A 27477-nucleotide genomic window follows, 5' to 3' on the forward strand; every position below is an offset into this window, starting at 1 on the left:
AGAAAGCTGGAAAAGAGTGACCTTTGCTTCACCGGATGATGAGGCAACTGAAGATGCAGGTGTTTTAAATGTAAAGAAAAATTCTGATGAAGATAAATCCTCTTTTCAAAAAAGACAGGAAAAGGTAGTTAGGAATTTGAGGAATTTTTAATATGCTTGACATGATTGTGGAACTCACAGACTACTAACAAATCTTCTCTATTTTTCTTTTTTTTTTTTTTTTTTGAGATGGAGTCTTGCTCTATCACCCAGGCTGGAGTGCAATGGCACGATCTTGGCTCACTGCAGCCTCCGCCTCCTGATTTCAAGTGATTCTCCTTCAGCCTCTTGAGTAGCTGAGATTAGAGGTGCATGCCACCAAGCCTGGCTAATTTTTATATTTTTAGAAGACAAGGGGTTTCACCGTGTTGGCCAGGCTGGTCTTGAACTCCTGACCTCAGGTGATCCTCCTGCCTTGGCCTCCCAAAGTGCTGAGGATACAGGTGTGAGCCACTGTGCCCCAGCCTTCCCTATTTTTCTTGTGGTAACTAGTAACCATCCTTTGAAAACAAATATGTTGGCCAGGTGTGGTGGCTTACACCTGTAATCCTAGCATTTTGGTAGTCTGAAGCAGGAGGATCGCTTGAGCTCAGGAGTTCAAGACCAGCCTGGGCAACATAGTGAGAACTTGTCTCTACAAAAAATACAAAAATTAGTGGGACACGGTGGTGTATGCCTGTAGTCCAGCTACTCAGGTAGCTGAGGCAGGAGGATCACTTCAGCCCAGGAGTTCAGTGCTGCAGTGAGCTATGATCACATCACTCTCTCCAGCCTGGGTGGTGGAGCAAGATCCTGTCTTCAAACAAACAAAGAAACAGAAAACTGAAAATCTTGCTGCTACTCTCTAATGCAAAAGCACAGTATATAGAGTTGCCATATGGAAAGCATGTGATTTGCAAAAATCAGTGCCCGCATTACCCAGCCTATAGCTTTCAACTTGGGGCCTGTGTGTAAAATGATTGTTTCTTTTCTGTCTCCCTTATGTCTTTATATGCATAGCATATCTCTCCTGACAAAGCTGTCCTGAGAACCTCTTCTTGTAACTGTTTTGACTGCTCCGGAGGATGCCGCCTACGTCTTTAAGGTGCTCCACAGATTTTGATGAGTTCCAAATAGTCATAATTTTAATTAATACCATGAAAAAGATATCTTCCAAAGTATGTCATGATTTCAGACAAGTGAAATTTCATTTAATTTTAGTAGATGTAGTCCGGCTCCAATAATTGGGCTATATTATTTATCCAATCTTAAAATTTTATTATAATAAAAATGAGAATCGCGCCAGGCACAGTAGCTCACACTTGTAATTCCAGCACTTTGGGAGGCTGAGGAGGGAGGATTGCTTGAGCCCAGGAGTTCGAGACCAGCCTGGACAACATGGTGAAACCCCATCTCCACTAAAAGTGTAAAAAATTAGCTGAGTGTGGTAGCGTGAGCCTATAGTCTCTGCCACTCGAGAGGCTGATAGGGGATGATCACTTGAGTCCAGGAGTTCAAGGCCACACTGAGCTATGACTGGACTATGGCACTCCAGCCTGGGCAACAGAGCTGGAGAATAAGCAAATAAATGATACCAAGAATATCAAAAGAATTATTTTTAAAATCTGTGAATCTAAGTTAAATTCATCATTGTCAGATTGTCCCTGGAAGATAAATTCTAAAGGAGAAAAAGAAACATAAAGTATCAATGAGATAGTGTCCTCCCATCCTGCTCCTCCCACCCTCCCCCACAAAAAAGAAAGAAAGGTTTGGTTTCGCTATGAAATTATATCAGAGCTTCAAGCAAAGTTTTCAGTAAATCACAAGTAATTTATTGCAATTTCCACATATAAAGAATAAAGTAGAACTTTCAAACTTTTTTCTTTTGAAACTGTTAGAGCATGAAAACCCAAACCTGACAAAGGTACCTGACAAACAGAGCATTAAAACCCACACACTCTCTCATTCATGACTAGTGATGCAAACGTAGCACAGTGGGAAAATTATGCCACACAACCACATGAGCCTTATTCTCTTGAATCACTATTAGAAGATCTGGTATGATTCCTGCTGGCAAGATGTTAAGGAGAGAATACACGGTTCCATCCATATATGTTAGAAAGACCTTTGATAAAATTCAATATTTATTTCTAATTTTTTTTTACTCCTAGTGGATTATAAATACATCTATCCAAAAGCTGCCATCATGCATGATGGGTGAAATTCTAAAAACATCCCTTTAAGATCAGGAATAAGACAAAATGTCCAGTATTACTGTTACCGCTGTTAATTAACATTAACAGTTAATAACCAAATAAGCCAGTGCAGCTACAAAAGATAAAGATAAGAGATTAGGAAAACTGCTGGGAGCAGTGGTTCTCACCTGTAATCCCAGCACTTTGGGAGCTCAGGAGCTCCCAGCACTTGAGCTCAGGAGTTTGAGACCAGCCTGGGCAACATAGTGAGACCTCATCTCTGTAAAAAAAATACAAAATTATCTGGGTGTGTTACATGTGCCTGTGGTCCCAGCTACTTGGGAGTCTGAGGTGAGAGACTGCTTGAGCCTGGGAGGCAGATGTTGCAATGAGCTGAGATTGTGCAGCTGTACTCCAACCTGGGCAACAGAGTGAGACTCTGTCTCAAAAAAAAAAAAAAAAAAAAAAAGATTAGGGATACTAAAATGAAAACACTAGTGTTTGGAGAGAAAACTGAATGGATAAACTGAATTGACATTAGGAAAATAAGAGCATTCTGTAAGATAGCTGAAAAAGCTGGTATTTATACACTGAAGTCATAATTGTTGTCTTTTAGAAGTTAGAGATAATAAGAATTTGAGTTTAGAGTCAAAAGGGTCAACCTCCATCAAATACTAATATTCTAATCAAAGAATTACTTAGGCGGACATGATGGCTCATGCCTGTAATCCCAGCCCTTTGGGAGGCTGAGGCAGGCAGATCACAAGGTCAGGAGATCGAGACCATCCTGGCTAACACGGTGAAACCCCATCTCTACTAAAAATACTAAAAATTAGCCAGGCGTGGTAGCGGGTGCCTGTAGTCCCAGCTACTCAGGAGGCTGAGGCAGGAGAATGGCATGAACCCAGGAGGTGGAGCTTGCAGTGAGCCGAGATCACGCCACTGCACTCCAGCCTGGGCGACAGAGTGAGAGACTGTATCTCAAAAACTAAAACAAAAACAAAAACAACAATTACTTAACTTTAGGATGCTCTAATAATCAGAATTGATAGTGGCTTGTGAAGAGATAAATCACTTGAATAGAAGAGAACCCAGAAATAAACCCAAATGCTTCTGGGGGAGTGTAGTATATTATAAACATGACATTTTAAACCAATGAGGAAAAGAAATCATTTGCAGCTCACCCCACCATAGGCAGCAGGAATAGGAAGTCATTGGAAGAATAAAAAGACGGTAAGAACAGAACAGAATTGTAGAACAGTACGTTTCTTGCTTCCCCATTTTTCAAAGTATTTTTTGCTTTTTCACAAATGTAAGTGTAATTTTGTTTTCTAAATGAATACTAATTCTTTTTTCTCTTTCTTAGATGAATGACAAAAATTACATCTTTAGAAAAAGAGTTGTTAGAAAAAAGCCTTGGCTGCGTGTGGGGGAAGTGACAACACAGAAGAGACCAGAGAAGAGCCTCCTGGAGGAGAGCTGCGCTTTGACCATGCTGTCCGGATGGGTGTGGTGCACTCTTCTGCAGAGTGTTCACTTCTCTGCTTTTTCTATGGTCCCATTTCATAGAAAGATTTGGGGTGATATTTCTTTCCCTCAACTTTTTATTTTAAAAACTTGCAAACACAGAAAAGTTGATAAAATCATGCAGTGAACATATGTATGCTATTCAACTGGATTCACTAGTTAACGTTTTGTCATATTTGTTTTCTCTCTTCCACGTATGGAAGATTGTATATGTGCCCTTCTTCCCCCTGAATGATTTCAAAGTAAGTTGGCAGTATCAGAGCATTTCACTGTTAAGTACTTTTGCAGATATCATCTAAGAACCAGGACATTCTCCTATATAATCACAATGCCATTAATCCACCCAAAAATTTTAACATCAATACACTAATGATATCTAATGTATGGATTATAATCAGCTTTCTGGCAGTAATCTGTTTAGAAGGCTTGCATCCTGTCACTGTCCACCGATTAAATTTTGAACTCTAACTTGAAACCCTGGTCATCTCATTGCCTTCTTTCTTATACCCATTAAATCCAAAGGAGCTCTCATTTTATTTCTACAGAAAAGAGAATGGAAAAGAGGGGAAGAGTCCCTAGTACCTTGGATAAAGTATGAGCACTTACTACCATATGTATTCTAGTTCTGTAGTTTTCAAACTTCAGGGAGCATCTCAAGGCTTATTAAAGCACAGATAGCTGTCCTTCCCCACTCTCTGATTCAGGAGGTGTGAGGCTGGCCCAGGAATTTGCATGTCTAACAAGTTCCCACATGTTGCTGATGCTGAGGGTCTAAGGAATACAATGCGTGAACCCGTGGTTTAGTGGATATCCACCTAATGAATACATGTTGTATTTCCTTTTGCACCTGTGATTACAGAGGAAACACCTTTCAACTGGAAGATATCATTAAACAGAGGATAACAGATCAGGTCAGTAAGAATTAAATTTAACTTAATTGAAATGTCACTCAAAAGTTTAGAAATAATATGACAGGCCAGACACAGTGGCTCATGCCTGTAATCCCAGCACTTTGAGATGCCAAGGCAGATGGATCACTTGAGGTCAGGAGTTCAAGACCAGCCTGTCCAAGATGGGAAAACTCCCTCTCTACTAAAAATAGAAAAATTAGCTGGGCATGGTGGTGCATGCCTATAGTCCCAGGTACTCAGGAGGCTGAGGCAGGGGAATTGCTTGAACTCGGGATATGGAGGTTGCAGTGAGCTGAGATGCGCCACTGCACTCCAACCTGGGCAACAGAGTGAGACTCCATCTCAAAATAAATAAATAAGATAAAAATAAAAATAAAGGGAAGATGGGGCAGCTTTGTGTACTGCATGTCCCGAAAATGGGCTGATTTCTCTCAAGAGGCAGGGATTTAAGCTCTGTAGCCTACATGGGATACATACAGGAGAAAAAAGAAGAAAAAGAAAAGAAATGTAAATATAAATAAATGAAAATAACACTTCTCCATGATTATAAAGGAAATCACATTGTTTTTGTAATAATTTGGATGACAAAATATAAAGAAAAATCTTTAATTTTGCCACTCAAAACATTCCGGTTTGTTGCTTTTCACACTTTTTATGCTACAAACATTTTAAAAAGTAGAATCATAGTACATGGTCTTTTGTCACTTACTATATTTTAAGCATGTTTCTATGGGAGAAATATATCCTGGCATCATCACTTTTAATCGCTGGGTGTATGGTAAGTGAATGATTGCCACCCCAGAGGTGAATTTCCTTCTATATATATTTTAATGGACTCGAGTGAGGATTTTTACACTGAATTCATAGAAGTAGAATTTCTAGAGGAAAATAGTATAAAACAGTTTTAGGATTTTTAAAAGAAATGTTGAAATCATCCTATAGGAAAATTGGTTGGGTTTATACTCCCACCAACAGGGACAGAGCTCCAGGTTCCCCCTTCCATTTGTCATCTTCACTGGTCTTTAAGCAGAAAATCTCATTGTTTTCATTACCTTTCTTTGATTTCTAGCGCTTTTGAATCTTTTTCATTTGCTTATTGGCCATCTTTATTCTTGTGGGAGGTGCCGGTTTCTCCATTGTCCATTTTCTGCTGGAAATCATTCATTTTTTTTTCTGAGTAATTTTAAAGATTTCTTTATAGGCTAAGGATACAAACCTTTAATCTGTCATTGAGGTTACAAAGACCTTCTCCCAGTAAGTAATTTGTCATTTCACTTTATTTATTTATTTTTTGCTAGCAAAGCACCAAAGTCAAATTTCAGTTAATTTTTATCCTGCTGAATGAACACATTTTAACTTAGTGATTTTAGTGGAAACAGGAGCAGGACAGAATGTAATAACTAGATCTTGCTCTGTCACCCTAACTGGAGTGCAGTAGCATGATCATAGCTACTGCAGCCTCAAACTTCTGGGCTCAAGTGATTTTCCCACCTCAGCCTCCCAAGTAGCTCTAGGACTACAGGTGTGTGCCACCAAGCCCAGCTAATTTTTAAATTTCCTTTGTAGAGATATGAATTCACTATGCTGCCCAGGCTGGTCTGGAACTCCTGACTTACCGCACCTTGGCTTGCCAATATGCTGGGAGTAGAGGCGTGAACTACTGCTCCCGGCCAAGAGCTTACTTGTGTTTGCTAGCGAGATTCTTGCTATCTTTTTATATTTGAGGCTTTCGTGCTAGTGCTGAAGTATTACACTCACCATCTGAGGTTTACAGGACTTTTGTTTTAATGTTGAATAGAGGGAACTGTTTAGTTTTGCACCTTTGCAAGTATACAAAATGTGCCTACCAGGACTTTGCTTTATATCCATTGACAAGCAAGAAGTAACACAGTAAAAGTATGCCTGGCTACAGGCTGTGGAAGAATGGAGTATTCTGGTTTAATTCTATTAACTTGGAAGGATGAAGGTGAAAAAAATTCAAAACTTTAATTTCCTGTTGAATGCAATTTGAAAATATAGCCAGTGACTCCACTTTTCTTCTCTAGTAAGTTTGGACATTCAGATCTACATTGCCTTTTATCATAGAATTCCTAGTGCGCCGGAGTCTTATATTGTGAAGATCCTTTTCTAAAACTTTAGATGTAAGAGAATAGAAATGATATTGGATGAGATCAGGCTGGATGAGAACTGATACCTGTAAATATATTTTTTAGATGAAATCTCTGATTGCCACACGTTTTCTTATTGAACTCATAAAAATAAAACACACTGGCTGGAGGGTGGAAGTAGGAAGGAGATTTATGTCTTTTAATTGCATGTCATTGTTTCATATCGAGACAGAACATATAGTATCCCTGGCTTTGGACCTATAGAAGGAAACACATTTTTCTACCTGCTGTATGGCAGAGGTTCCTGAACACCTGGACAGCTTATTGCAGCACGGATTGCTGGGCCCTACTCCAGAGTTTCTGATTCATCAGGTCTAGGGTGGGGCCTGAGAATTTACATTTATAAGAAGTTCCCAGGTGCTCCTGGTCCAGAGACTATATGTTTGAGAGCCACTCTTACATACTAACTGTAAATTGTAGAAGTCTATAAAAAAGCTTAGTTTGGTCTGAGATAAGAAGCACACAGGTAATGGAGCAAATCATGAAAAAGTCAACCCTTGATCCCAGGTAACAAGTAATACACAGTGACAAAACACAATTCTTGGTTTTCATGATTGCAAGTCATAGCCAAGTATCTAGTGAGAAATTCAGTTTCATTTTCAGGGCTTAGAGGCCAGGTGATTCTAGAAAAATAGGATTTAGTGATTAACCTCATGAGAGTGGGAGTTATTTATGTCCTTTTTCTCTCCCCCATCACTTACCATTTAGCCTTACATTAGAAGGGTCCTGTATTTGCTTTAACCCTGTAAAGAACTTTGAGTGCTTATTAAACAGAAAGCTTTGTGTGTGTGTGTGTGTGTGTGTGTGTGTACGTATATATTTAGAGACAGAGTCTCATTCTGTAACCCAGGCTGAAGTGCAGTGGCATGATTTTGTCTCACTGCAACCTCTGCCTCACAGGTTCAAGGGATTCTCCTGCCTCAGCCTCCCAAGTAGCTGGGATTACAGGCACCTGCCACCATGCCCAGCTACTTTTGTATTTTTAGTAGAGACAGGGTTTCATCATGTTGGCCAGTCTGGTCTTGAACTCCTGAATTCGGGTGATCCACCCACCCCAGCCTCCCAAAGTGCTGGGATTACAGGCATGAGCCATCACGCCGGGCTCAAAAGCTTTGTGTTTTTAAAGATATTAGACATGTTTCTTGTTTTTTTTTTTTTTTAAACTTAACACTAATGTAGGAGAATAAGAGAAAGTTTTTCTAAAAAAGAGAAAACATTGTGATTACTTTATCTTATTGGAATGTTGGATACTAAAGTCTGCTTTATCAATCATCAAGCACACTATAAAATTTCCATTTTAATAGGATTTGTACCTCAATTGAGGTAATAAAGTTTTAAAGTTTTTCAAGTGAAAGCCAGCCCCGCCCCTCTCCTGGAGTGGGCGGGGACAGCAGTTGCATGGGCAGCTTTCCTTGTGACCACACAGGTCCTTCATGACACGCTGCTGTCTGGCCACACCTCCTTTTCCTTTCATCTTTCTCATTGGCCAATGGGCTTCAAGCATTAAGGCCACGCCCCTATTCTGCATTCTAGTGCAGCCCTGGTTACGCCTCCTCTGGCTCAGTCACACAGCGACGTAGAGGTGACTGGAGGTGTATAGTTGTCCTCACCTGGATCATGCTGATGTGGCCCCAACCCCACATCCCTGACAATCCCCACCTCCCTACCCATCCCCACCTCCCTACCCACCCCCACCTCCCTACCCACCCCTACCTCCCTACCCACCCCCACCTCCCTACACACCCCCACCTCCCTACCCACCCCCACCTCCCTACCCACCCCCACCTCCCTACCCACCCCCACCTCCCTACCCACCCCCACCCCCCTACCCACCCCCACCTCCCTACCCACCCCCACCCCCCTACCCACCCCCACCTCCCTACCCACCCCCACCTCCCTACACACCCCCACCTCCCTACCCACCCCGACCTCCCTACCCATCCCAGCCCCCCTACCCACCCCCACCTCCCTACACACCCCCACCTCCCTACACACCCCCACCTCCCTACCTACCCCCACCTCCCTACACACCCCCACCTCCCTACCCACCCCGACCTCCCTACCCATCCCCACCCCCCTACCCACCCGCACCTCCCTACCCAACCCACGATGTACAAAGAAACCCGACAGAACAAATTGGCCGAGGCCAAGGAAAAGGTAAACGCACCAGCACCCCAACCCAAGTTGAGGCTCCCTCTGACAGCCGAACTGCTGCCAGTCTGTGCCACTCCCGAGGCACACCGGGCTGGGCCCCCCCCAGTACCTCTGGGATCCCCACACCAAAATCTTGTCAGTCAGCCCAACCCCCACATGAGTCCTGCCCCTGCCCTGCCTGGCACCCCAGGGTGACTTTGAGCAGGTGACTCCCGGGGCTTCCAACTCCATACTCTGCCCTTACCTCCTGCTACCCCAAACCCGACCTCCCTGGGCTCTTTGGGCTCACATCTCCAAGGACCTGGGTGCCCCAGAACCTGCCCTCACCAGTTGCCACAGGGTGACTTTGGGGACGTGACTCCTGGGGCTCCTTGTTCCTTACTTGGCCCTCACCTCCTGCCGCCCCAAGCCTGACCTCCCGGGGCTCTTTGGGGTCACATCTCCAAGGATCTGGGTCCCAATTTTGTGACCCCCCTCCCCAGTCTCAAAGCGGCAACTTGGGCATTGCACTCATGTGTCCCCCCCACCCCCGCCACTGCACCGAGGAGTGGAATGTAGTGATGTCACAGTCCCTCTACAAACTGTCATTACTACCACGAGACCGGCCTTTGGTCTTAGGACCCAGTCCCCTAAGTGTTCTTGCCCACTTCTGTTTCCTCTGGTTGCAGCACAGGTTTCCAGCTGGAAGGGGAATGGGGACCATGGGACCTAGAAGAGAGAGGTTTCAGGCTGCCTGACTTCCTTACCACAGACGTTGACAGTGTGAAAAGCCTACACCTCCCCCATGAGCTCCACATGTTGACAGTGTCTCTGGGTGGCAATGGGAGAACGGGTTGGGTTGGATTTTCTCCCAGGCTTCTACTCTCCAGAGAGACTTTAACATTTTTTCTGAGTTCTGCACCTCAGATTTGAATTCTCCATTGTTCTGGGACCAGAGTGCCCCTCAGTCACTGGTTTCTGGAGTGAGATCTGCTTATCTTCTGTGGAACAGATCTTGGGAAACTGGACTTGACAGCTTGAGTCTTCCTCATCTCATCTCAACCTGGGGTACTTTGAGTGCCACAGGATAAATATGGGGCATCTTTCTGAAGCATCAGTTTCCCTTGATTCTATTGAGAGATGAAACATTAATGTACTTAGGGATGAAAGTCACATAGATTTATAAGAGTATACAAAACTTCTCTCTGAAATGAGGCTTGGGTTGTCCTCTTTCTGCTAAATTCCCGGATTTAACAGAAAGGCTGCCTTCTGCCATGAGGATACATTGATGTAAAGATTTGAGAGGTACTGGTGTACTTCTTAACACTAACAGACGTGTGAGGGTGTACAGTTCCTGCCTACTTAATATTTGCTTTTCTACCTCTGCCTCTGGTTTTGGTCCCTGGCAGCTGCTGATTTGTGGCAAAATCCCAGAGCTCAGAGTCAGAAAACTGAGTTTAAGTTCCATTACTGCCTTTTTTTTCAGCCATGGTATCAATCTCTCTCAGTCACTAAGTGATTGTGACAACATTTCCTACAGTTGGTGGCATTAAATCAGATGGTCTATAAGAGTATTTAGTATAAACTGTAAAGCAGGATGTGACTGTAGGAGCTTGTAGTTCTCATGAGTATCACTGCTCTTCCTTTCCACAGTTGAGAGACCATCATGCCCAGACCAACCCTAGTGTTGGTGCAGGAGCAAGCGACACCAAAAAGAAGAAAATAAATAATGGCACTAACTCTGAGACAACCACTTCTGATGGTTGCCACTCACCTGAGAATGTGAGTCTTGGCTGGCCAGGCTCCTGGGGACAGCGGGCCCAAGGGGTGGTGGAGGGTAATTGTTAAGATTGTGGAAGAACTGCCAGGTACTGGTTAAGAATTCTGGATTTGAATCCTACCTCTCCATCTGCTAGGGATATGATTTAGGGCAAATTGCTTGAGCTCTTTGGGCCTCTCTTTTCACATCTGTAAAACAGGAGTGGTATTGTTTTACTTGTATTTGTGAAGTTTAAATGAGATTTGTCATTGTGTTTTTATGTTAATCCCTAGTCCAGGGCCTGCTGTAAACTCTCCTTCTTGGGCTTGCATTTGCTGAGGTAGAGTTAGAGAGTATCAGAGGTTTCTGTTAGCTCTGAGAGCCTGACAGTTAAAGGCCCACTAGAATGGAAATCTCAGGGCCAAGGACTCCTGTCTGCCTTTTCTAACCTCTATCCCCACTGTGAGGAACTGTCCCTGGCTTGTATGTGCTCAATGTTTGCTGAATGAATCCACCTTTCTAAATCACAAGCTGGCAGAAGGGTGGGCTTTTCTCACACTCCATCTCTGAAGGTTTCTGTTACTGTCTTTTCAAGAGAATCTAGTTTCAGACTTTGAGTTCCGTGGCTGTGGGCAAAAACCAACAAAGACCCAAATCCTTCTTCTTTGGGAGTTGAGGAGAGTTTACCAGTTTGTGTTCCCATTGGGTCTGAGAACTGTGCCTTTTAAATCCATTCCTGACCCCTGCCTACTGCTTCCTGGCCTGGGGAATAGAGTCAAGGAGGCCACCCTCAGTCACCTTCCTTTGACTCTCCCCACAGAAACAACAGAACCGAGCTCAGCTGGAAGAAGTAACGCGATTTCTTTGTTTGCTCATGACATGACCGCTGGGTTTGGGGGCACTCAGATGTAGAGGCCCCAGTCTCATCTCCCCCACTCCTAGCCTGGGGAAGAAGGCTCACCCCCCTTATTCCACCCCATCCCCACAGGGTCCCTGATGAACTGGTCCCATGGGTGGGCCTGTCCTGGGGCAGTGGTGCCATTCTGGGGGCATGTCTCTTGCTGTGCCATCTCTGCCTCCTCCTAGCAAGAGCTCTGTCTTCCTCTTTCTATAGGAAAAGAAGGCAAACCACCAACATCAGGAAGCTCTAAGGAGGGAGCTAGAGGTGAGTGGAGGGTGTGAAGTTCCCTCCTGTCCTCTGGGGAATGTTTCTTTGCTTCTCTTTCAGCATTTGCTTGTCTTTTCTCCCAAAGGCCCAGGTTCATACCATACGAATCCTTACATGTCAGAAAACCGAGCTTCAGACGGCACTCTATTACAGCCAGCAAGCTGTCAAACAGTTGGAAGGTGGGAATCTGGCACCCCATCATCCTTGAACCTGGCACTTTGACAGGCCTTTAGGGGGAGTCCTTTGGGCCACATCTGAATGTCTCTCATTCCAGGAGAGGCCAGGGATCTGATCGGCCGCCTGCATGATTCATGGAAGTTTGCAGGAGAGTTAGAGCAGGCTCTCTCTGCCGTCACTACACAGAAGGAGAAGGCGGATAAGGTGAGTCCAACCACTGCCCCATACACTGGGAGCCCAGCTTCGCAGATGGAGGAGTGAGCCTAAAGTTCCCTTCTGTAGGATGGAGGTGTCCTGCCCAGAAGGCAGCATTGCCATTTCTTGCTGCTTTTGTGTGTGGTTGTTAGAGGCAGACTGGGGCTGAGTGGGCTGCTGCAGATGAGCTGGGGAGCATTGTGGGGAGTGAGCACTGGACATAGAACTCAGAGGCCAAGTGCCCGCCCTGCCCATCCTTGGCTGTGGCCTTGGCCAAGTCCTAAGTGGCGGTTAGGGTACTTTTACCATAAAGGTACAGAAGAGTATCTTGAGTATGTTATTATTTGTGTGGAGAGAGGGAGCAGGTATATATGTGTGTGTGTGTACATATTATGGTAATATACATAAAACATGTTTGTAAGGATTCATAAAAAAAACTCAGGATAGAGGCACAGTGTGGGGGGGAGATATTTCCCTTCTGGACTTTCTGAGTTTTGGACTATGCGAACGTATCACCCTTTCAAAAATTCGACAAAGGATTAATTTCCTCCTTCTTAACTGTGCCCCTACCTCCAGCGAAAGAATGGGCTTAGAGAATCAGATATACCTGGGTGTTGAAATCCCAGCTGTAGGTGATCTTAGGCAGCACTTAACCTTTAATACCACATGTTTTTCATCTACACAATAGAGATAATAATGGTAACCATCTCCTATGGAGGTTATGAGGATTAAATAGGATTATTAGCATAGTGCCTGGTGAAGCACTCAATAAAGGTTCCAACAGTGGTAGTAATAAGAATAATAACAATAGCAATATTATCTGATCTCTCTGGGCCCCTGTTAGCCAGCCCTAAATTCAGTCTCTTTCCCTGTCCCTTCCACCTTCACTGAGTTATTTGAAAAACAAATGAGGGCCGGGTGCTCTCGCTCATGCCTGTAATGCCAGCACTTTGGGAGGCCGAGGTGGGTGGGTCACCTGAGGTCAGGAGTTCAAGACTAGACTGACCAACATGAAGAAACTCCATCTCTACTAAAAATACAAAATTAGCCGGGTGTGGTGGCACACGCCTGTAATCCCAGCTACTCGGGAAGCTGAGGCAGGAGAATCACTTGGACCCAGGAGGGGGAGGTTGTGGTGAGCCGAGATTATGCCATTGCACTCCAGTCAGGGTAGCAAGAATGAAACTCTGCCAAAACAAACAAACAAACAAACAAATGAAAAACAAATGAGACCATGGGCTTGGAAATGCCTTGAGAACATGTCAGGTGTGATTGAGAGTGAGGGAGTGTTACTGTGGAGTAGTCACAGTAGCTGTTGTTCCTGGTCGTCCAGCTACTCCTCTGCCTGCTCTGTCTTGACTTAACCTTTCTCTATTTGCAGTACATCGAGGAGTTAACAAAGGAGAGGGACACCCTGAGTCTGGAACTGTACAGGAACACGTAGGATGGGGGAAGGTGGAATGGGAGGTCTGGGGGCCCTTAGCGTGGGTGGTGTGCTGGGAGGTGGGGGGTACAGGTGAGCATGGGGAGAGGCTCCTACAGGTTTTCATGTGTGCACAGGGAAGCTCTAGTTCCGGCTGTGCCACTGACTCATGGGGTAGCCTCAGGCAACTCATGTCTTCTCTCTGGCCTGCCACCTGTGACCTTTAATTCCTGGGGTCCCTTCCAGTGCCACGGTTCTGTGGTTGTGGGCTGAAAGTAGAGGGTTGATCACCAAAGCGGTCCTTTCTGTTCTTCGTTCATTCCTTTCTCTACTGCCTCTGGCCATAGCATAACCGATGAGGAGCTGAAGGAGAAAAATGCCGAACTACAAGAAAAACTTCGACTTGTAGAATCTGAAAAGTCTGAGATCCAGCTCAACGTAAAGGAGCTAAAAAGGAAGCTGGAGAGGGCCAAGCTCCTGCTGCCACAGGTGAGCGGCTGCAGCCCCGGGGGTTGTGGGAGCCCCACCCAGCTGGGACCATGGTCTAGGGATCATGCAGGGTATGGGGAGGCTCCCGCCAAGAGCTGGAAAATTTGGGTTCCTGTTCTGGTCCCACCATAGAATCCTCTAGAGTGTGCTAAAAATGTACAAATTGGGGCCCTGCCTGGGGAATCAGAATCTCAGAGTTAGTGCTTAAAATATTTTTTTAAAGGATACTGGATGAAAACCATTATTTTATAGATTACATTTATTTATTTATTTATTTTGAGTTGGAGTGTCACTCTTTTGCCCAGGCCAGAGTGCAGTGGCACAATCTTGGCTCACTGCAAGCTCCGTCCCCCGGGTTCACGCCATGCTCCTGCCTCAGCCTCCCAAGTAGCTGGGACTACAGGTGCCTGCCACCACACCCGGCTAATTTTTTGTATTTTTAGTAGAGACGGGGTTTCACCGTGTTAACCGGGATGGTCTCCATCTCCTGACCTCGTGATCCACCCACCTCAGCCTCCCAAAGTGCTGGGATTACAGGCGTGAGCCCCCGTGCCTGGCCTATAGATTACATTTATATGGCTAGCTCATGAGTCGGTTTCCTTCTGAGGTTCAAACCAACACTTTCACTATTCCAGCAGCAGCTGCAGGCGGAGGCTGACCACCTGGGTAAGGAGCTGCAGAGTGTGTCAGCAAAGCTCCAAGCCCAGGTGGAAGAGAACGAGTTGTGGAACCGCCTGAACCAGCAACAGGAGGAGAAGATGTGGAGCCAGGAGGAGAAGATACGGGAGCGGGAGGAGAAGATACGGGAGCGGGAGGAGAAGATACAAGAGCAGGAGGAGAAGATACGGGAGCAGGAGGAGAAGATGCGGAGGCAGGAGGAGATGATGCGAGAGAAGGAGGAGAAGATACGGGAGCTGGAGGAGAAGATACATGAGCAGGAAAAGATATGGGAGGAGGAGGAGAAGAGGCAGGAGCAGGAGAAGATATGCGAGCAGGAGAAGAGGCAGGAGCAGGAGGAGAAGATGTGGAGGCAGGAGGAGAAGATACACAAGCAGGAGGAGAAGATACAGGAGCAGGAGGAGAAGATGTGGAGGCAGGAGGAGAAGATGCATGAGCAGGAGAAGATATGGGAGGAGGAGAAGAGGCAGGAGCAGGAGGAGAAGATGTGGAGGCAGGAGGAGAAGATACGGGAGCAGGAGGAGATGTGGAGGCAGAAGGAGAAGATGCACCAGCAGGAGGAGAAGATACGGGAGCAGGAGGAGAAGATGTGGAGGCAGGAGGAGAAGATATGGGAGCAGGAGAAGAAGATGTGGAGGCAGGAGGAGAAGATACGGGAGCAGGAGGAGAAGATGGGGAGGCAGGAGGAGAAGATACGGGAGCAGGAAGAGAAGATGCACGAGCAGGAGGAGAAGATGTGGAGGCAGGAGGAGAAGATGCACGAGCAGGAGAAGATACGGGAGGAGGAGAAGAGGCAGGAGCAGGAGGAGAAGATATGGAGGCAGGAGGAGAAGATACGGGAGCAGGAGAAGATGTGGAGGCAGAAGGAGAAGATGCACGAGCAGGAGGAAAAGATACGGGAGCAGGAGGAGAAGATGTGGAGGCAGGAGGAGAAGGTGCGGAAGCAGAAAGATATGATGCGAGAGCAGGAGGAGAAGATACGTGAGCAGGAGGAGATGATGCAGGAACAGGAGGAGAAGATGCGGAGGCAGGAGGAGAAGATGTGGGAGCAGGAAGTGAGGCTGCGGCACCAGGAGGAGAAGATGCAGGAACTGGAGGTGAGGCTGCAGGAGCTGGAGGAGAGGCTGGGGGAGCTGGGGCGGAAGGCCGAGCTCTGGGGGGAGCAGACGAAGGTGCGTGGAAACCCTGGAGATCATACAGAACGACCTCACCACAACTTAGCAGATGGTGGTTGGCTCCCTCTGCTTTTCCACCAGTCTGTGGCCTACAGTTTAAATGGTGGGAAGAAGGGTGTGAGATTTGAGGCTGGGGAGGGAGGCATGGGCCTCTAGGCAAGGGAGGTAGTCATTTAGGCCTGGAGGAAGGGGCCAGGGCAAGGGGCCTGGGCAGGCGACAGAGCCCCGCAGTGCCCTCGCCACCCTGTTTATGGGCCCAGAATCTGGAAGCCAGCCACTACCTACCCTGACGCCTATCCTGCAGGTGGAGCTGAAGAGCCAAGAGGCTCAGAGTCTGCAGCAGCAGCGAGACCATTACCTGGGTCACCTGCGCAGTGTGTGGCCACCTATCAGCAGCTGGCCTCTGAGAAGGAGGCACTGCCCAGCTGCAGCAGCAGGAAGCTCAGGGCGAAGCGGTGGCCGAGGTGGCCCACCAAGAGTTGCAGGAGACCCGGTTGAGGGAGGTGATGAGGGCGGGGCCCCAAGCGGGATGACCTGGCAACCTCCGTGCCTTCTCACTCTCTTTCCTGGCCCCTTAGGAGCACCTGGAAGCTGCCATCTACCGAGCAGATGACAAGAACGCACAAACAATAAACATGTAAAAGCCGGCAGCAAGGCCTGGAGAAGAGTAAGCTGCCACGTGACTGTTTAGAATAGAGTCTGAGCACAAACCTGAAAAAAAACATTTATTTATTTTAAATTGTGGCAAAATACTAGCCAGGCACGGTGGCTCATGCCTGTAATCCCAGCAACTTGGGAGACCGAGGTGAATGGATGACCTGAGGTTAGGGGTTCAAGACCAGCCTGGCCAATACAAAAATTAGCCGGGCATGGTGGCGCGTGCCTGTAATCCCAGCTACTTGGGAGGCTGAGGCAGGAGAATCGCTTGAACCTGCGAGGCAGACGTTGCAGTGAGCTGAGATCGTGCCACTGCACTCAAGCCTGGGTGACAGAGCGAGACTCCGTCTCAAAAAAAAAAAAAAAGTTCTTCCTTACATGTATGTTTCTATTGTGTTTTTTCTTGGTCTTTCTCGTTTAGTCTTGTGTTGTCTTATGGCATTCCTAATAAACTTTGTTCTGCCTCCAGAGAGTATTGACTTTGACTTTATGGCACACAACTGGAGTAAGGGCACATCGCCTTCATCTAGTTTGGGACTAAGCTGGTTCAAAGCAAGTTTTAGGTTTTATGATGGCTGGTCTATGTTTTATTCATTTGGACTCCTAGGGGTGGCCCTTCCAGGGTCCCCACCGAGGTCCCATCTCCTTCCTGGGACCCAAATTCTCATTAGATCATTTCAGCCCTGTGAGAGTGCCAAACATTCAGGTAGGCTCTCCAGCCCCTTAAGTACTACTTCATACTCAGTTTCTTAGCCTCTTAGCCCTCTACTGTTGACCAATCACCAAATGTGGGAAAAGCACCACAGACTGTCAGGGTCACCTCCTAGGCATGGTCACTCAAGTTCTGGCTGAGGTTTTCAGTTACCTTTCAACAATTGTTTTTGATTGGGGGCAGGACACACTTTTGTCCAGTTTTTCTAACTGCTCTTGTGGGGAGGCGAATCTGTCACAAGCTCCTCTGCCTTTAGTGAAAGTTGAAAACCTCCATCTGTCCTTTTTTTGTTGTTTTTGAGATGGAGTCTCGCTCTGTTGCCCAGGTGCTAGTGCGGTGGCACGATCTCTGCTCACTGTAACTTCTGCCTCCTGGGTTCAAGCAATTCTCCTGCCTCAGCTTCCCAAGTAGCTGGGATTACAGGCGTGTGCCACCATGCCTGGCTAATTTTTTTGTATACCTTTAATAGAGACAGGATTTCACCATGTTTTCCAGGCTGGTCTCGAGCTCCTGACTCAGGTGATGTACCTGCCTCAGCCTCCGAAAGTGCTGGGATTACAAGTGTGAGCCACTGCGTCCAGCCCATCTGTCTTTTAAAAAAATGTTTTTAATTGGAGGTATAATTTATATTCAGTGAAATGCACAGATCTGGTTTACATTTTGATGAGTTTTAACTCATTTAACATTACCCATGGAACCTACCTCCTTTGAAGATACAGAGTATTTCTATCATCCAGAAAGTGTTCCTGTGCTTTCATCCTGTCCGGCACTCCCCCAGCAGCTGATGAACATGCTGAGGATATTGGTACTGGATTCTGGCCACCCCAAAAGAGCTGCTTTGAGAAGGTTTACCCAGCACTAAATCCCTGCCTGCTCTCTCAAAATTTCCATCTTTAAGGTGGTTGTACCTATAACCCTCCCTCATCAACTCAATAGATAGATAAACAAACCCTGAAAAATAAACTCCCCTTCCTGGCCCAGCAGCCCACAGCCTAATATTGACTGTATTCCCAGGCTTTCAGAAATGGAACTCACCTGCCGGTTCACCCTCACTAGGGCGGCAGCTGCACAGGAGCAGCTGGGCTCACCCATTAAGCCAGAAGCCAATAGCTGGACAGTGACACTCAGACCCCAGCCTGGGCCAGCCTGGCTGAAAGCCCCCTTCTTTCCGTCCCACTCTGGAGAGAGGGGGCGGAGCATACACAACTCTACTGCCCTCTGCATCCTTCAGCTGTGCTTCCTCCTGGGAGAGGGAGCCGCTCATTAATTTGGCCAAAGCCTTCTTGAGGGCTGTAGGTTTCACAGGCTGGGTGTGTGGGGCCCACCGTTCTAGAGAGAGAGGCTGGTGTGTCAGAAGGCAGCCACCTGGCCAGAGGAGGGTCAACCCCCTTGGTGACCTCCTTCCCCCGGCTGGACACAGCGTCCTGCACTCTCTACATGTGACTGTTCCCCTCAGAGCTGCTTCCAGGGGAGGGGTTCTAACCCTGTGGGTGGGGACATTGTGTCACTTTACAGTGGGCCATGGCTCCCTCTGACATCGCCAACTCAGAGGCAGTAGAGAGAAGATGAGAAATTCCCTGGCCCCTCCTCCCTCAGCACCCCCACCTCTGCACACGTCCACATATGGAGGCCCTGACAATGGGCCCTGGGAGTGCCACCACCTGCGCCTCCTTTCCATGCCTGCAGCAGCCATGTCCACTCTCCAGACCCTCACCCGCCTGGCTCAGTAGACGCTGCACTGCCTGTGGTCCTGCACCTACACCTGGGCCTCTGTACCCGTCAGTTCCCCCAGTCTGGTTCTTATTTTCCCCAACAAGTAGGGAGCCTGTAAGGACACCTGTTGAGCAAGCTGGGGGAGAGAGTAGGGTGGGGCTGGGGGGATGAGGAGGAGAAGCTCATGGTCATGCTGGAGACTCAGCTGAGCAGAGTCTCTGCAGGCCCCTTGGCTGCCTAGCCAGTGGTGATCCCACCCCCACCCTCATTTCTTCTTTGTTAACAAAACCATGACCTCATTAAATACTGGACACCTATAAACCTCATGGACCCTCCTCCAGCCTCCCCACCGTGTACTGGTCAGTCTAAGTCAACTCTAGTCATTTCATTCCTCTGGACATTGACTGCTTGGGGCTTGGGCATGAGCTGCCTCTTTGCCTGAGCCTCAGCCACAGGTATCCTCTGCACCTACCACGCTGATGCACTGGGCCAGGGAGAGCTCCGTCTCGATGGAGATGAGCTGTGAGGAGGTGGCGGCTGGGTGGATCAGGTTGTGGTAACGGGTTTTGTTCAGAAGGTCGTCCATCAGTTTCTGCTCGGCATGGGCCACGCGGCAGTCCCCTGGGTAAACACACAGACATGCTGGGCCCTTGTGCAGCTGTCCCCCACTGCAGCTGACAGCTATGAAGCAGGAGCTGAGAGGGCCAGGGAGCACAGACACCCTGAGAGCTGGCTGAAGCAGTGAAGGCGCTGGTGGGCCTTTCTTTCCCTGGGGACTTCAAATGACATTAATGACAGAGCTCAGCTACCTCCTCCCCATGCCATACCTCTTCCTCCTCCCCCTCCCTCGATCAATGAACAGCATCCCACGCTCTACACATCTGATACAAAACTGGGTGTCTCTTCCTGACTCCCCCCTTGGTTCATCCAAGTAGCCCCCAAGTCCTGTCTGTCCTCCCATCTCCACGGCTACAGCCATGTCCCTGCCTCCCCCACCCTGCCCACCTTCTATTCTCTCCACCTGCACTCGGCCCCTGCCATCCGTGTGCCATACAGTGGCAGACTGGTCTTTCTACAGCAAGCTGGTGCAGAACTGGGTCTGAGGTGGTGCTTTCCCTATGAAGAGACAGGGCCTACATGGGGGGATTTTCTGGGTTCAGAGTTAGACCTACAGAGTGCAAGGTTTCTCTGAGGCACCAAATGGAGGGGTCGAGCTAGCAGCTGGCTCCTGGTCTGGAGCTTCAAGGAGGGGTCTCAGCTCAGAGCCACATTCAATAGCCGGCTTACATGCAGCCTCCGGCAGGGAGCCCCTGGAGCTTCCACAGCCTCAGATCTGCCCCTCTGCATACCCCAGATCTCTTGCCAAGGGGCGTTTGGGTCTTCATGTCATCTCCCTCCCATGTCTGGGAGTAAAGGTGAGGTGCAGGGACTTGCGCTTGTGTACTCTGGTGTCTTAAGGGAGAGTGTGTCAAGTAGAGTGGAGGCGGCTTGGAAAGAGGGAGACTCAGAGGAGAGTGAAAGACACATGACCAGGCGAGCCTGGGAGCAGGAAAAGAGAGTGAGCAGAGGAAACCGCTGGGTCAGGGGAGCAGATGGGAGGATCAGGGAATGAGGGTGGCTGGAGATGTGGGGGTGGGGACACTGGTGAGGGGCTGCCTGGCTCGCCAGGCTCAGGAGTCAGTTACATCCTCCCACAAGGGCCAGGTCATCTAGTCGCCCCAAAGCCCTCTCTCTGTGGGTGGGACCAGAGGGCCAAGAGCACAGATAACCCAGTTGAGCAGGACTGAGGCGGACTCAGGTGGGTGCTGGGCTGGACTCCTGGCTCTGGGGAGCAGCCGCCACCCTGCCTACTGCATCCACTTTCCAACTCGCTGCCTATCTGAGCAGATGCAATATTGGGCACCTTGTGAAACATGCTCCTGGTGCACCTGCTGCCTGCTGCCCCTCCTGCAGAGCGCCCAGGCTCTCCAGAGGGGATTCCTGTAGAGGCTTGGCCTAGATTCTGAGTCCTGCCTCTCATACCCGGGGCTGCTACCCCAGAGGCCAGCTGCTTGAGTACCCTGGAAACTAGTCTGTAGCCCCAGGCTACAGCTGGGTCCATCCCACAGCCCTTCTTTAGTGTATCTATTTGGACTGACTGCTCAGTTCATAGAGAGGGGTGTGTCTTGCCCCAGCCCATCTGGCATGTCTAAGGCAGCTGTGGGGTCAGAATCTGCAGCTCCCAGCCCCCAGCCCTGCAACAGTAGGAGAGGCTGGACCCCACATCTCTGAAGTCCCACTGGGCTGGTGCGAGCGGGCTCCCGAGTCCAGAGCTGCTCTGCAGGCTGTGGGGCTCATGCACCAGCTTTGAACCCACCTGATGTGCTCAGGTTGCTCACCTTTGGGCCTGTCCTGACTCTCAGGCATTCGGCTGAGCCTGAGGGCCTCTCCCTCATCTTGACCACCAGCTACAGGCTCTGACTTAGAGGTTCCCAGAACCTTAGACCATTTGGCCGGTCCCCCATTTCTCACCTGAGGAAACTGAGACCAGAGAGGGGAAGCAACTTTCTCAAGGACCCCCAGCAATTCAGAGGCAGAACCAGGTCTAGGAGCCTCTTCTCGATAGATTTTCTCCCTGTCCCCAAGCCTTCTTTAGTGCCTCATTAACTTCCCTGTAAGGAAACTGCCCCCCTGAGGCTGGAAATGGTGCTGTCCAGAGTGGTGTGCGACAGTGACTGCGCCTGTGTTTCTACTTGTGAGTGTGTATGGGGGTGGGGATGGGGGGGGGGAATAAACGGCAGGGATTCTGGGGGCTGGATGCACTCCACCTCACCCCAAAAAGGGGCGCAGGAGAGCCCAGCCAAGCACAGCACATGCTTCGACTTTCCAATCTGCTGAATGCCTGTGAGGCCGGCTGGGCCCAGAAGACAAGGGACAGGCCTTACCCCATAGATGGCAGGGGGGGCCCAAGATGGGTGGAAGCTTCTGCTGCAACTTTGGGGGTCACATCCCAGCCCATGGGCTGACACTTAAGCAGAAAAAGCCACCTCTAGGAGTCAGTCATGATCTAGTGATTCTGATGAGGAGGGGCCCCACCAGCCTGTGTCCAGGGTCTTGTCTGGGAAAAACTGCTCCCTGGCAGAAAGAGGCTAATAATTTGAGAGGAAGCCATAGCTGAAATCCTAAACTGTGTGACTGTGTGTGTCCAGTTTGAAAAAGCGTATCTGACCTAAACATTTATATTGAAAAAATGGAAAGATATTCCCCTTGTTTTGGAATACAAACTACAGAAAGCAACACTTAACAGAATCTCATCAGAAACGTCAGATTCTGCATCTGGAAAGGCACAGTGATTTTCAACTGCGGTGTGTGTCCTCAACTGAGGAAGGGAAGGTGAGATTTATACTTAGTAAAAGGCAGCTATGAATTTACCTTTTATAAAGAGCTTGCTATATACTATTAGTGCTTTTCAATCATGTCAGAATCAGCCAGATGCTTGTGGAAATGCAAATTCCCAGGCTTCATTCCCAGAGATTCTGGTCCTGTGAGCCTAGGGTGGGGCCCAGAAATCTCTATGGGGTGGTGCAGGCTGCCCCAGGACCACACCAACAAACACTGCAACTGGCCCCCACACATCCCAGTCCACAAATATGCAGGCAGGCATCTTATCTCCACAGAACAGATAGGGAAACTGAGGTCCAGAGTGGGGAAAGAAACGTCACGGGGCCACCCAGCAAGTAGTAGCAGAGCCACGATACACCCACTGTCTGCAGACACCATCTCTGATGACAGCTCCACCTCCCCACAGGAACCTTGCCTACCCCCACCCCTACCTCCTGCTGCCCGTATGGTGGGTCTCTGTCCAAGGAAGATGTATCCTAGGTCCTCTAGGCTGACTGGGGCTCAGAGGAAACCTTGGCCCAGAGTGTAGGAGCTAGAAGGGTCCTTGGAATTCATGTGGGGAATTTGAGGCCCAAAGAAGGCAGTGCACATTTGAACTCTGTCTGGAGAAGGGCTGGGTCTCCTTCCTGAGTGGTACGTTTGACTTCACCAGCCTGGCCCTCAGTCAAGCTGGCTGTCCAGGCCCGCCACACCTCAGGGTGGGTGACCAGAGGTGGTGGTGCCATAAAACACATTTCCTGGGAGATCCACCCCCAAAGCTCAAAACATTCCAGGGCTGGTGAGTTGGGCAAGCCCCCTTCCCTCTCAGCCCAGTTTCCCCATCTCTACAACAGCTGTGCTGGTGGAGACTTCTCCCTGAGACTGAGCCACAGATTTTCTCCTGGGTGCCTACACCACCCACGTTGCCAGCTCCTCTGTGCCCACTCTTCAAGAAACTCAGCTCTCAGGTAAGGAAGGTGCCTTGGCTCTATCAGGAGCAGGAGCTGGTGCACCCCCAGCCTCCCAGACCAGTGGGGATGGCCCGGGCTGCCTATAAAGCTGCTGCCCAGCCCAGAGACACCCACCTGGGAGGGTGGCCCTGGCCCTCACAGCGGCTCTGAGAAGAGGCGGCCCCCACTCCAAAACTGGCAGAGCCACCCACGCCTTCCCTCAGCCCAAAGAGGCTTTTAGGAAAATGAATCATCTCAGGTTCAAACCCATGGGGTTGCTGAAAGACAAGAAAGTGCGGGGCGAGCTGGCGCGAGGGAGCGCTGCTCCATGCAGACTTTGCAGGGAGGGCACTTAGGAAAAGGGACTGGAGTCTGGGAGGGTGACTAGCTCAGGGTTAAAGGGAGGGGATGGAGCTGGAGTGAGCTGGCCTCGTCCTCCCCCTTGGGCCTTCCAGCCTGGGCTCAGGCGATTCAAAGGAGCGAGCACCTCCCTCTCCCGGCCAGGGAGTTCTTGCCACATTCTTCAATCAGTACCATTCCCTTGGGGGCTGAGTGACAGCACCCACCTCCAGACCTGGCTGGAACTGCTGTCTCAATTCTAGATCCAAAAGAACCTCTGGCAGCTTCTCCATCTCCCTCTCAGTCCAGCCTCACCTCTTCGCCCGTGGAGGAGCTCCAACAGCTGCTCTCGCAACTGGAGGAACAAGGCAGGAAGGGCAGGGTCTGAAGAAGGAACCACCTTCGAAACGCAGCTCTGCCACCTTCTCTCCAGGACTCTTAGGCTTGCTATCCTATTGCGCCCTCGACATCCTTTTGCTATAATCTGGCATGTTGACATATAGTCTTTAAAAGCAACAACACTGTTGACGTGGAGCAGACTTCCCATTTGGGATGGTCTGGAGAAGTTAGGTTTGAGGGCATCCTCTCTTCTGCAAACTGCAGCAGTAATAGATGAGATATACAAAGTAAATAAAGGCCACACGCGGTGGTCACGCCTGTAATCCTGTAATCCCAGCACTCTGGGAGGCTGAGGTAGGAGGATCACTTGAAGCCAGGAGTTCGAGACCAGCCTGGCCAATATGGCAACACCCTGTCTCTACTAAAAATATAAAAATTAGCTGGGCATAGTGGTGCACACCTGTAGTCCCAGCTACTCAGGAGGCTGAGGCAGGAGAATCACTTGAACCCGCGAGGCAGAGGTTGCAGTGAAACGAGATCCCGTCACTGCATTCCAGCCTGGGTGAGAGAGTGAGACTCCATCTCAAAAAATAAAAATAAAAAATAAAGTACATAAAAAAGACATGCCCAGGCTGAAAAATAAGTTAATCTTTATCTCCATGAACGAAAAGCAGAAAAGAAATGCAAAGTGGTTGGAGGCTGAAGAGCCTGGACCCTGCTGGGCTTTGGGAACCAATGATGGTGGCAGGTCCTTTGGGATAAAGAGGGACCAAATGACTCCTAGCTAGAAGCTGGGAGCTTGGGTGTACCCCAGTACTTGAAAGGATGCTGGCCGGGCGCAGTGGCTAATGCCTGTAATACCAGCACTTTGGGAGGCCGAGGGAAAGTAACTCTTACATCAGTGTGAAAGCAAATCAGACAGGACAGGGGAACATGGAGGGGAGGAGAGCCAAACCAGGGCCTGGTTCCACCCGCCCCATTGGGCCAGAAGCACAAGTGGTTCTCTGCACAACATCAAGAGTGAGGACATGCTTTCAGCTCCACTTTAACTCAGGTTCCTAATGTGACAGCAGGCTTGTCAATCCCACTTGCCTCCGTGGCTCACACCAGAAAACCACCAGCAGTGTGAGTAAGGACAGAAGCAGGAGACAGAGGAGCCAGGGTTTGGGAATCCCACAGCAACCCACAGGCCCTCATCACACACGGCAATGATGTGCCCTCACTGGGCTCACCACCACCACCAGACATCACCTTCACTACCTGATAACCTGCCTGGGTAACACCACTGTAACACAAGAAACAGGTCTAGAATCTAGCATGTATGCTACACCTGAAGGAGCAAAAGACGGTAATAAAATACGATAAAATTTTTATTTCTTTAATATAAAATTTAGAGCCATAATCAAAATGTGTAATTCTGACGGGGTTCACTACTTATGAAAACTTCACAGCCCTCTATTTTCAAATGTAAATGGTATTCCACGGCTCCTCGCCAGCATGTAACTAGAGTTACTCTGAAATCCATATCACAGCTTAGTTTGGCAAGCGGCGATTTCTTCAACCCATGTTTTCCAAGGGAAAAAAGGACATGAAATGTTTCCAAAAGTTTCTTACAATCTTTAGATAAACTACTGCTCAACAACTGCATCCTCCAAGTCAACACATCAAGAATCCTTCAATCACAAACACTTAAGGTGAGAAAACGGTGTCTATCCATGCGGGAGAGGGACACGTTATCCATGCTTATGAAGACAGCCTGGATATCGGCTACTGAAAAACTGTGAATGTATCTTCCTTTTTCTACTTTCCAAAATTTTTGTGAGGTGATACTTATTTCTATGTTTGTTTCTATTCTTTTTATTTTGTATTTTTTAGTAGGTACATCCTTATTATAAATCTACTGTAGAACCAATGTCCCATACAGGACTCCACATGCCACAGGAACCAAAAAGTCACATGCAGCGAAGATGAAGACACAGCAGACAACCTGTGTGGACACCACAGAGCCACCTGCCCAGGACACCAGTGGAGCCACAAGTGCAATTCAAAATGTTCTTAGTCATATTAATAAACATGGCCAGGTGCGGTGGCTCATGCCTGTAATCCCAACACTTTGGGAGGCTGAGGCGGGCAGATTACCTGAGGTTGGGAGTTCAAGACCATCCCGGCCAACATCGTGAAACCCCATCTCTACTAAAAATACACAAATTAGCCAGGTATGGTGGCATGCATCTGTAGTCCCAGCCACTCAGGAGGTTGAGGCAGAAGAATCATTTGAACCTGGGAGGCAGAGGCTGCAGTGAGCTGAGAATGTGCCACTGCACTCCAGTCCAGGCAACAGAGTGAGTCTCCATCTCAGGGGGAAAAAAAATTGTTCTTAGTCACATTAATAAAAGTAAACACACACACACACACACACACACACACACACACAGATAAAATTAATTGTAATAATGGCTGGGTGCAGGGGCTCATGCCTGTAATCCCAGCACTTTGGGAGGCCAAGGTGGGCAGATTACTTGAGATCAGGAGTTCGACACCAGCCTGGCCAACGTGGTGAAACTCTTGTCTCTACAAAAATACAAAAATCAGCCAGGCGTGGTGGTGTACATCCATAGTCCCAGCTGCTCGGGAGGCTGAAGCAGAAGAATTACTTGAACCCAAGAGGCGGAGGTTGCAGTGAGCCAAGATTGCACCACTGCACTCTGGCCTGGGCAACAGAGCAAGACTCCATCTCAAAAATAAAAAATAATTTTAATAATGTATCATACTTATCCCAAGAGATTGAAAATATTACCATTTCAACATGAAATATAAGAAAAATGATTGAGATATTTTACATAGGTTATTTCATATTAAGTCCTCAAAAACCATCAGCATAGCTTACATATGTAGCACATTTCAATTTGCAGTGAAATTTGCATTGAAAATATCTGCTCTGCACTTAGACTCATAAAATATATAGTTGACAAAGGAGACTCACGTGGCCAAGTGACATTCTTAAATGCTTTCTAATAACAGAATCAAGTTTTTAAACCTGCATTTTAATTAATAAAAATTAGATGAAATATTCAGTGTCTCAGCTACGACGGACACACTTCAAGTGCTGATCAGCAAACGGTGTGAGTGCCGGCCAGACTAGCCAATGCAGGCTACACCGCTGCAGCTGAAACAGGCCAGTCTCTCTGCGCACGGGAACAGTCTGGGCAAGCAGGAGATGGGAAACGGGCGCTGCCCTCGTGAGAACAAAGGACCCACAACAGGAACCCTGCACTCACCCCCTGCCAAAGACACCAACAGCCCACGACGCAGCCTCCTCACAAAAGGGAGAGGCATTCAAGAACTTAGAAAATCACCTCTTCCTGGAAAATGCTCACTTTAAAACTTTGCA

The 27477-nt window shown here is 48.3% G+C and overlaps 1 protein-coding gene and 1 pseudogene across 4 annotated transcripts; one reads left to right on the forward strand and one right to left on the reverse strand.

The window, feature by feature from the left end:
* Nucleotides 1–585: 585 nt before the first annotated feature.
* Nucleotides 586–17141, forward strand: LOC129050271 (golgin subfamily A member 6-like protein 1). 4 transcript variants are annotated; one of them, XM_054532079.2, is made up of 11 exons: nt 586–1123; nt 3580–4651; nt 10606–10734; nt 11532–11561; nt 11826–11876; nt 11965–12058; nt 12154–12260; nt 13633–13691; nt 14022–14163; nt 14799–15938; nt 16595–17141. In XM_054532079.2, the coding sequence occupies exons 2-11, from the start codon at nt 4559–4561 to the stop codon at nt 16655–16657; spliced, it is 1908 nt and encodes a 635-aa protein (XP_054388054.1). In that variant the 5' UTR covers nt 586–1123; nt 3580–4558; the 3' UTR covers nt 16658–17141. The 4 variants fall into 4 exon arrangements, with proteins under 4 accessions (XP_054388054.1, XP_054388056.1, XP_063572453.1 ...); XM_054532081.2 differs by lacking the exon at nt 11532–11561 and having other exon boundaries at nt 587–1123; XM_063716383.1 differs by lacking the exons at nt 586–1123; nt 3580–4651 and adding an exon at nt 8387–8976 and having other exon boundaries at nt 14802–15938.
* Nucleotides 17142–20048: 2907 nt separating this feature from the next.
* LOC129050558 (uncharacterized) lies at nt 20049–21533 on the reverse strand (annotated as a pseudogene).
* Nucleotides 21534–27477: the final 5944 nt, after the last annotated feature.

This window comes from Pongo abelii, chromosome 16, assembly GCF_028885655.2.
Source record: "Pongo abelii isolate AG06213 chromosome 16, NHGRI_mPonAbe1-v2.0_pri, whole genome shotgun sequence".
NCBI lineage: Eukaryota > Metazoa > Chordata > Mammalia > Primates > Hominidae > Pongo > Pongo abelii.

Coding starts and splice junctions, on each gene's coding strand:
- LOC129050271 (XM_063716382.1), top strand. CDS start 8,437: ATGCTGATGTGGCCCCAACCCCACATCCCTGACAATCCCCACCTCCCT. Junction 11,562..11,825: donor ACCGAGCTCAGCTGGAAGAA/GTAACGCGATTT, acceptor CTCTTTCTATAG/GAAAAGAAGGCAAACCACCA. Junction 12,059..12,153: donor AGCTGTCAAACAGTTGGAAG/GTGGGAATCTGG, acceptor CTCTCATTCCAG/GAGAGGCCAGGGATCTGATC.